This window comes from Gavialis gangeticus, unplaced genomic scaffold (assembly GCF_001723915.1).
Source record: "Gavialis gangeticus isolate Ggan-Ray unplaced genomic scaffold, GavGan_comp1, whole genome shotgun sequence".
Taxonomy (NCBI): Eukaryota; Metazoa; Chordata; order Crocodylia; family Gavialidae; genus Gavialis; species Gavialis gangeticus.
Genome location: NW_017729022.1, coordinates 21,921,134 through 21,931,843, shown reverse-complemented (window position 1 = coordinate 21,931,843; position 10,710 = coordinate 21,921,134). Strand labels below are relative to the sequence as shown.

At 42.7% G+C, this 10,710-nt stretch overlaps 1 protein-coding gene across 2 annotated transcripts in view; it reads right to left on the bottom strand.

Annotated features, from left to right (window-relative positions):
* SRGAP1 (SLIT-ROBO Rho GTPase activating protein 1) overlaps positions 1-10,710 on the bottom strand; it is a 278,881-nt gene that overhangs the window by 100,094 nt on the left and 168,077 nt on the right. For both annotated transcript variants that reach the window (XM_019514652.1, XM_019514653.1), the window contains exon 4: positions 7,981-8,043. In XM_019514652.1, the coding sequence (XP_019370197.1) occupies positions 7,981-8,043 (63 nt within the window). The remainder of the gene's footprint in view (positions 1-7,980; positions 8,044-10,710) is intronic.

The window sequence follows — 10,710 nt, the reverse complement described above, 5'->3', positions numbered from 1 at the left end:
GCCAGGGGCTGAGCTATGATACTTGCCAGCTCCTTGAGTACCCTTGGGTGTAAACTGTCATAGCCGGCTGACTTGAAGGTATCCAGCCTGTCAAAGTGTTCCTTCATGAGGTCAGCTTCAATGGAGGGTAAGGAATCTACCTCACCCGGGCCTCCCTGACCCACAGTGGGCAGGGGGGTCCTGTGGAACTGGTGAAAAACTGATGCAAAGTACCCATTTAGCAAGTTTGCTTTTTCATGGGCATCAGTCGTCAGTTGTCTCATCTGGTTTAGCAGGGGTCCAATGTTGCCCTTGCTTTTTCTCCGGCTCCCCACATATTTGAAAAAGTACTTTTTAGTGTCTTTGATATTTGTAGCTAGCTGGAATTCCATCACAGCCTTGGCTTTCCTGGTTTGCTCTCTGCAGGTCTGGACCAGAGCAGAGTATTCCTCCTTGGTGGTGGTTCCAGTCCTCCATCCTTTGTAGGTCTTCCTTTTAAGACGTAGGAGGTCTGCTAGTTCCCTGGAGAGCCAAGGGGGTGGTTGTGTCCTTTTGCTGCCTTTCCTCCGAGATGGGATAGACTTTGCTTGCGCATCCAGGATTGTTCCCTTAAGGAGCAACCACTCATCTTGAACTCCCCTCCCCTTTGGGTTGTGGCCCTTTAGGTCCTCCCTGACAAACCTCCCGAGCGTGTTAAAGTCAGCTTTCCTGAAGTCAAGGACTTCTGTATTACTGACTGACTTGCCAGCTTTATGGTGGATGGTGAAGGTGATCAGCTCATGGTCACTGTCACCCAGCTTCCCTTCGATGACCTATGGAGGTCCCTTTCAGTTCTACTTCTATATGATTCTGTAATTAACACAGCATGGTATTAAAAATTCTTCAACAAGAAACACACTGGCAAAACAATGTCTTTTTAAGGCTTGCTAAAATTATATCCAGGGCTAGACCCTGTATATGGATTCACTTGGGCACTCAATGGGCATCCACAGAAGTGGACACATGCTTGAACAGATCCACGTACAAGACCTAGTCCTTAACAAGACACTGAACTGTTCGAAATTCTCAAATGTAACTTACTTTCCTTAATGAGTCAGTCTCTAGCTGTCTCTATACCAGGGGTTCCCAAAGTTTTTACGCCGTGGCCCAGCAAACTGCAGCCCCGAAGTGGCTGTGGCCTGGCAAACTGCAGCCCAGCAGTCATAGCCAGCTGTGGCCGGAATTTCCGGCCAGAAGACAGGTGAGGGTACCCCCACACCCCCAGGCGGGGAGGTAGGCCAAACCCTGTACTGCTGTGGGCCCTGCAGGAGCCGTGGCCTCTCCGCCTGGTTCTGGGAAGGGCCGCGGTTTGTTGGTCCATGGCCACTTACAGTCCAGCAGCTAACCCACTGCAGCCCGGGGATTGAGAACCCCTGCTCTATACTATCTCACTCTCTTCTCGCTATGCTTTTTATCCAACTCTCAGCACAGAAGCTTTTTACCCAGGAAAGTCAATTAATTTTATAGACCCTTTCTTATAAAATAATAAACTATGCTACAGATTGTAAACATTATTAGGCCCTTGCTCATACGGCATTTCAGTATATTACAAATTCTAATCCTTCTTTCTTCACACAAGTACTTTGGAGATACACAAGAGTGTCTAAATGCCAGTCAGTATTCAAAGATTTAAAATTTACAACTGCACTTTTAGAAATCTAGGACTCCATTGAAAAGAAAAATCATGGTAAGAAACAAATCACCAGGAGTGACCTATCCATAGTACTCCACCTTTGATTAATGTGAAGTGTAGACACAGATCGTCCTTTTTTCATGCTGACAAGTTTACAATAATTTTATTACTTTTGTTTATGGTTCTTGATTACTGACCAGATGTAAAGGTAAGTTCCCTTATAAAATAGATATCAACTGAAGTTTAAAAATACATGTTTGGTGTTACAAAGTCTTTCTGGTCTAGTCAGGCAAATATAATATTTTCTTTTATATAATTCAATTAAAATGACATATTTGTACATATTACGTCTATATCTCTGTATTGATCTGCGTATATGTTACATAAAAAACTTTAATCAACAATGACAAAACTGATGAAAGAGAAGCTAATATTTGAACAGTCTAGGGGCTTAGCACTCTAACAGTGTCATTTAAGACTTCAGCAAAATATTAGCTCAACAAGAACTCAGTTTCTAGCAGGTCTCCTCCCTCCTAGTTTAATAATAAGATCTCAGCATCTAACCAGGTTTCCCCCTTTCTTCTCCCTTCCTGTAATGTAAAGAAACTCCATTAGGTTGCTAAAAATATAAGCAAAATCTTTCAAGAACCTTGTAAATCACACCTGCAAGGTAAGTCAAATAACATGTTTTTTCATAAAAATAAAAAAATTAAAGGTTTAACAATAAAAAAACTAATTGGTACACCTAACACAGAAGTAAGATAGGGTACACCTGCATGGCTAGCTGTGTAAAAACTAATTATTAGTAGTTGTTTTTTTTAAATTAAAATCATTCAATTTTAATTGGTTTCTACATTCAATTTACAACAAACATAACAAAAATGTAACTATTCAAATGTGTAAACCTCTATGCATTTTCCCACTGCCAGCCAGTCTAATTAGCTGGCTGACAGTGATTAAAAACTTTCTAGTTATACTCACTGTTTCATTTCTTTAAACTGAACTACTGCAATGCAGCTAACTAAAAACAACGTTACACCATCTGGGATGGGGCCCAACCAACCTAACCTCTTCAAACACTCCTCTGCAGTAGTCAATCATTTATTTAATGAATGCCCCCATGATTCCAACCCAGCACCCATATTTTGTCTAAATAATTAAACATTTTCCGCTTCATAAACTTCTAAGATTCTTCCCATTACAAAATTCCTAAAACAAAACCCATGCCTTACTATTTTCCAACAGAATTTTCATAAAATGAGTTATGAAATAAGATTTAAAAAAGAAACCACATACTGTATGGAACTATCACAGGGAACAGAAAACACTCATGACAACGGAAAAAATATAATCAGAGAAAACTCGAAAATAAAATACTTATGCCCCATCCTGCAATATTCTCCTGGTTCAGTAAAGCCATTAGGCAAATGCTTCTGATTTTGTGCCGCTCAAGTCAATGTGAGTTTTGCTATCAACTTCAACACGTGCAAGATTATGTCTTCAGAGCCACTCCCAGACTGGCCAATTTAGCACTTGCACTTAGGAACTACAGTACCTAAAAATGAAATGCTTGGCCTCAAATGACTAATTCCATGGGACTGGATGAGATGCACTCAAAGGTGCTGAGGGAGTTGATCGATGTGATTGCAGAGCCACTGGCCATCATCTTTGAAAAGTTTTGGTGATTGGGAGAGGTCCTGGATGACTGGAAAAGGGAAAATATAATGCCCATCTTTAAGAAGGTGAAAAAGTATGATCCAGGGAACTATGGACTGGTCAGCCTCTACTCAGTCCCTGGAAAAATCATGGAGTACGTCCTCAAGGAATCCATTTCAAAGCGCTTGGAAGAGAAGGTGATCAGCATGGATTAACTAGGGGCAAGTCATGCCTGAGCAACCTGATTGCCTTCTATGATGAGATGACTGGCTCTGTGGATGCGGAAAGAGCAGTGGTTATGATATACCTTGAATTTAGCAAGGCTTTTGATATGGTCTCCTACAATATACTCACAAGCAAACTAAGGAAGTACAGGTTGGATGAATGAACTGTAAGGTGGATAGAAAACTGGCTGGATCATCGGGCTTGGAGGGTAGCAGTCAATGCCTTGATGTCTAATTGGAAGGCAGTATCAAGTGGAATGCCCAGGACTTGCTTTGTTCAGTATCTTTATCAGTGACTTGGATGGAGTGCACCCTCAACAAATTCGTGGATGACACCAACCAGGGGGAGTAGGACTAGGATTCAGAGAGACCTTGACAAATAAGGAGAAGTATAAAGTCCTGCACTTAGGACAGAACAATCCCATGCACTGGTACAGGCTGGGGACCAACTGGCTAAGCAGCAACTCTGAGAAAAGGACCTGGAGGTTACAGTGGACAATAAGCTGAGTATGAGACAACAGTGTGCGCTTTTTGCTAAGAAGTCTAATGCCATACTGGGATGCACTAGTAGCAGCATTACCAGCAGATCAAGGGAAGTGGTTCTTCCCCTCTATTTGGCACTCAGGAGGCGACACCTGGAGTAGTGTGTCCAGTTCTGGGCCCCCCACTACAGAAAGAATGTGGACAAATTGGAGAGAGTCCATAGAGGGCAATGAAAATGGTTAGGTGGCTGGGGAACATGACTTATGAGGAGAGGCTGATAGAACTGGGCTTATGTAGTCTGCAGAAGAGAAGATTGAGGGGGGTTTTAATAGCAGCCTTCAACTACCTGAAGGGGGTTCCAAAGAGAATGGAGCTTGACTGCTCTTAGTGGTGGGAGCCAATAGAACAAGGAACAATGGGAACAAGTTACAGGAAGGGAAGTGTAGGTTAGATATTAGGAAGAACTTTCTCAGTAGGAGCATTGTAAAGCACTAGAACAGGTTACCCAGAGTATATTTATCATTGGATGTTTTTAAGAGCTGGCTAGACAAAGCCTTGGGTAGGATGAGCTACTTGGGGATGGTTGTGCTTTGAGCAGGGGGGTGGACTAGATGACCTCCTGAGGTTCCTTCCAATCCTAATTTTTTATGATTCTATGAATTCCATTAGATAGGGTTAGGTGCACCTAATGGAGCCTATATGATCAATGGAGCCTCCAAAGGATGATTCAGAAATAGGCATCTGAGGTACACAGAAAATGAAGCATCCTCTGAAGGGTAATTCTAACCATGCAGAAGTATCTAAAGCTAGCCAGTAGGAAATGTTAAGCACAGGGATGTATCTGAACTGTTACACTTCTCCAGAGCACAGACACCTGACTCATTAAATGCCTCCAGTGGGACCAGTGGGTGTGGGTGGCAGCAGCAGTGGTATTTTGTTCAAAAGTCTAGTGGTTGAATCTTGAGGGGACTTAAACCCACATCTCCCTGTTGTCAAGAAAGTGTCCTAACCACAGTGCTAGAGAAGAGGGTGTCTACCATGCATCTTACTGAAGATGGGTCAGTGTGCAACCAAGCGCACAAGAGTCATGGAAAGAGGAGAACAAGCACCAGGAAGCCTGACTTTGTAGAGCAACAATGAGGTTTCTCAGCTGGGAGAGGTTTCTGGTTTCTGCTTCCTGGAATGTTCGTGCATTTGACATTAGATGGTTGTTGATTAAAAAGCAGAAATAAACCTGGAAGAAGGGACCAGGACCCAGGTCTCACTCTTCCCAGCAGAATGCCCTCATCAGTGTTTCCTACTTCATAGGCAAGTGCTCTAACACTAAGACATTATGCAAAAGGCGGACACCATCTCATCTTCCCTCATCTCCTACATTTTGGAATGAAAATGACCATGCCAGCTTCACTCTGTACTGCTGTCAGTGTGAGTTAGGCGCACTCTGAGAATGTCTATTGGATCAGGGCATTCTAGGGATTTAAGACACATTCTGGCTTGCCACAAGCCCTAGGTAGGTGCTAAGACTCTAAGTCTGGGTGTGTTTAGAAGCTGACATCTATCTATCTATCTGTCTATCTATCTATCTGGATTTCTGGAGTTCAAAATATAGGACTCAAAAGATTTAAGCATCTACTGAGTTTTTGGGCTGATGAAACTTGGCTAATCTGGCACTGTTTAAAACTCAGGTACTGAAATTCCATTTTGACACTATTTAGATGCTTATGACACCAGTCTGGAGTCTGCTCTTACCCTAAGTAGCAATAAGCCAATTCATGGCAGTAGGCACTTAGGGCCCAGTTGTGTAGTTTGGTCCTTCCCAGCCTGAGACTCATGTGGCTCTATACAGCCATGGGAGTCAAGTTTAGGATATCCAGTTGAAAAAAAAATGCTTAGCTAAGTTTGTAGAGAGGTAAAAAGAAGGTACTGGGTAACGTACAGCCTCTGCAGGACACACTAGGAAATCTGGTGGTTACACCACACGACAAAGCTAAACTCTTTAACAATTTCTTTGGCTCCATTTTTTTGAGCAGGGACTGTGGCATCCCCCCCACTGGGATCCCCAACGAGCTCAGGGAAGGTGCTGCCAGGCCCAGGGTCAGCTAGGACCTAGTCAGGGAACTTTTGGTGGGACTAGACATGTTCAAATCTGCAGGTCCTGATGATCTCTACCCCACAGTGCTGAAGGAATTAGCAGAGGTCATTGCAGGACCCCTGGTATGGCTTTATGAGCACTCGTGGTACTTTGGTGAGGTGCCAGAGGACTGGAAAAGGGCCAGTATGGTCCCCATTTTCAAAAAAGAGAGGAACGAGGACCCAGGAAACTATAGGCCAGTTAGTCTTACCTCAATCCTGGGTAAGCTTTTTGAGAGAATTATCCTGGCGCATGTCCATGAGGGGCCAGCAGGGGAGATTATGCTTAGGGGCAACCAACACGGGTTCATTAGAGGCAGGTCCTGTCAGACCAACCTGGTGGCCTTCTATGATCAGGTCACAAAATCCTTGGATGCAGATGTCACAGTGGACATAGTCTTTCTGGACTTTTGGAAGGCCTTCAACACTGTCTCTCACCCCATTCTCATTAAGAAATTAGGCGACTGTGGCGTTGATGCTTACAGAGTCAGATGGGTTGCAAATTGGCTGGGGGCTGCACCCAGAGAGTGGAGGTGGATGGGTCATTTTCGACCTGGAAGGATGTGGGCTCGGTTCTTGGGCCTGCACTGTTCAACATCTTCACCAGCAACTTGGATGAGGGGGTGAAAAGCACCTTGTTCAAATATGCAGAGGACACTAAGATGTGGGGAGAAGTGAGCATGCTGGAGGAGAGAGACAGGCTACAACTAGATCTGGACAGGTTACAGGGGTGGGCGGATGAGAACAGGATGAGTTTCAATATGGACAAGTACGAGGTGCTGCACTTGGGTAGGAAGAACCAGCAGCATACCTACAGGCTGGGGAACTCCCTTCTTAACAGCACAGAGGCAGAAAAGGATCTTGGAGTCACTATTGATTCCAAGATGAACATGGGGCACCAATGTGGGGACACAGTCAGGAAGACTAACCGCACCTTGTCATGCATCCACAGATCCATCACGACCAGGTCCAAGGAGGTGATCCTCCCCCTCTATGCAACATTGGTCAGGCCACAGTTGGAGTACTGCGTCCAGTTCTAGGCGCTGCACTTCAGGAGGGATGTGGACAGCATTGAGAGGGTTCAGAGGAGGGCCACTCGCATGATCGGGGGCAGCAGGGCAGGCCCTATGAGCAGAGGCTACGGGACACGAACCTGTTCAGCCTCCACAAGAGAAGGCTGAGAGGGGATCTGGTGGCTGTCTATAAACTTGCCAAGGGGGACCAGCAGGCAATGGGAGTCCCTGTTCCCCTGAGCCCTACCGGGAGTAACAAGGAATAACGGCCATAAGCTGATGGAGAGTAGATTCAGGCTAGATATTAGGAGGCACTACTTCACAGTCAGGGTGGTTAGGATCTGGAACCAACTTCCAAGGGAAGTGGTGCTCCCTCCTACCCTGGGGGTCTTCAAAAGGAGGCTGGATAATCACCTAGCTGGGGTCATTTGAACCCAGCATTCTTTCCTGTCCCCATGGCAGGGGGTTGAACTTGATGATCTGATTAGGTCCCTTCTGACCCTACCAACTATGAAACTATGAGTGTGTAAAAGGTCTGAAACTGTTTGAAAGGTAAATGCCTACAAAAGTGATGAATGATTTGAAAATGTACTGAGGATAAAGCAGAAAATTTCCACTCATAATTAAGCTGTCCACTGCACTAACCTTATCTGACTGCAACTCATGACATGCATACAGCTCAGGTAAGCATATTATGTGGAAAAAAGAATGATTTAACTTTGTGTTCACAAAAACGCTGTGTTAGTTTTGTGTGGTGGATTGTTATGTTATAAAGTACATAAAACAGAAAGTCTTGCAACAGAAGCTAAATAAATGTGCTTACCGTGTAAAGCTCATTAAGAACTTTCATTAAATCCTCATGAAGCTGGAATGCAATCTCTTTGCTCTGTAATTAAAAAGAAATTATTAGAAAGAGTCACTTAAATCTCAACATTTGCTCCTGTATATTTCTATTCAGCATTCATTGATATTTGAAAACCAACACAATGGAGATTGCAAAGATGGCATTTTGATAGCAGTCCAGAACACTAAAAAAATAAAAATAAATAATAAAAGATTCAGTGATGCAAACAGGCCATAGCTAAACAAGAAAGTTCTGATGGGAGACACAGAAGTAATTTAAGAGTGCAATTCCCATGTCCCATCAGGACTTTAAGTGCCAACAAAAAGCTTACATTTAAGATTAATGTTATAAGGTTTTTTAAAATGGAAAAAACATACACTCCTCTTTACAGCTATGATGATGCATAGATATAATAAACCACTTGGACCATGACATTCTAGAAGGATATCTATCCATATTTATCACCAGTGTAGCCTTTGTTTCTCAGTACATACAACTATTTCTTTATCTAATTATTTATTTAAGACATAATCATGGATCCTCTTTGAAACGGATAGCCAGCTGCATAATATTTCATAGAAAGTGTAGCTGAAACAGCTTTGTTTAGCTTCTCTGGACTTTGTCTTTACTTTGTTTCTGTCCCAGAAAGAAGAAATACTTGGCAGTGGTAGCCAAAGGAAGCAATTGTTTCAGAATAGGAGAGTTTAGAGTTTCATTCAAATATATTCCTCTGTTATTTCTCCATATAACAGTGCAGTCAGATGAAAACAGTGGCAACTGTGCAAGTGTTGCAGGAATTTGTAAAATAGGTTTTGGAAAGCAAGTACATAAAAGATCCACAGGCTCTGGCAAACTGCCTATCTATATTTTTCCTGTAGTATTAATCATCATAGCATCCAATCAAGCTACAATGTGGTAACTTGAGACTTTTTACTTTTTGTGAGTAAACTGATATTCACCGCCTACTCTTAAAAAAAACAGTATTATAGCGGATAACATCCTGAACTGCTTGTATATGAGCCAAAAGAAAAACCACTGGACACAAGTCATGTCCAGAGCCACTACCATATACTTAGCTACCAGTGGAACACCTGCAGGAATAACAGTCTGAACACATTTTCTACACCCAGGTTCCATGAAGAAAAATAGGATACATGCCATCAAGTTTACTTTCAAAGAAAATGAAATAAGAAATGTATGGAACAGCTTCTTTTCATGCATCTTTTACCTTTGATAGTTTAAAGTTACATCTACACCTAGATGATAATTTTCAAATTTTTACTAGATATCTTGAATATAAAGATGAATGTCTAGAAGCTTGAAGAATAAAAAGGCACAGTGAGATCCATCTTGCATATGAGTGTTTCCCAGGCATTAGTATTGGTGGTACATACCAGCACCATTCTTTATACTTTTTAAAGTTTGGCATGTTTTTATCCCTAGTTTCTACCTCTTTATTGCATAGCAAACAGCACTTACTACTTCATTATTTTTGCAAAAGCCAAATTGATAGCATCTATCTTATGATAAATAAAGGCTTTGTATTACAAGCTGGATAATTTACAGTACAAGTAAAGAAACATGATATACTGTAATAAATTGTGAACCACTACTCTGAAATGAAGTAAATCCTTTTTTTTTTTTTTTTTTAATTCTAACCTACTTTTCATTGCTTTACTTGGTATGCTCTCCTAACAGTTCATAGCCCTGCTCTGCAGTGGCTCACGACGATGGGATATATTCTGTACATATCATAAAACTGAGAAGTGAACGTCATCTGTTTTCCCATGGGAAACCTGTTTGCAGACCTAAATATGAAGAGTCTATTTTAAAAATACTTTTGCAGGAAAAGGGACACAATATTTGCATAATATAGCGGAAGCCATACTATAGATCAGGGACGGAGGTTGGAAAGAGATCCCTGAAAAAATTGGGAAATGAAATCTGTCCCCAGTGCACACATCCATGTTTATCAGCCTCCTCTACTGCCTGAATAGTGAAAATGACGAATGAAAACCCAAATGTAGCCATTTTGATTCTAGAGCAGAGTCCTATAAACAGGGAATGAGGGAAGGGGAGTGCACAGACTTTTTCAGGTGGAGAAGAAATAAAAAGCAACCCAGTCTGACCTGCCCCCTGCAAATGCTGTGGCAAATAAAGCATCTGGAAGTTCTTTGAAAGTCATACCTTTCCTTTCTGCTTGTTTATTGGACTTAATGCAGTCATGGGAACAGTTGGGCTAGGGATAGACATTACACATTAACTGGTTCAAATGATCAGAAACTGTATTAAACTAGAGGTGCACCAATACATCAGTCCAATATTGGGTTGGTACCGATAAAAAGAAAATTGTCTATATCGGATACTGGCCTGATGGGGCCCATAATTTGGCCTATAAATGCCTGTGCTGTGCACAGCTGCAGTACAACATGGAGCAGAGCTGGCAGCATGGAGAGCTGCCTCCAGCTGGTAAGTCGGAAGGGGAGGGGGAAGAGATGGGGCAACTGACAACTGACGCCCAGGAAAAAGCTAACTTGCTAAATGGGTACTTTGTGTCAGTTTTTCACCAGTTCCATGGGATGCCCCTGCCCACTGTGGGTCAGGGAGGCCTGGGTGAGGGAGATTCCTTGCTCTCCATCGAAGCTGACCTCGTGAAGGAACACCTTGACAGGCTGGATACCTTCAAGTCAGCCGGCCCTGATGGGTTAC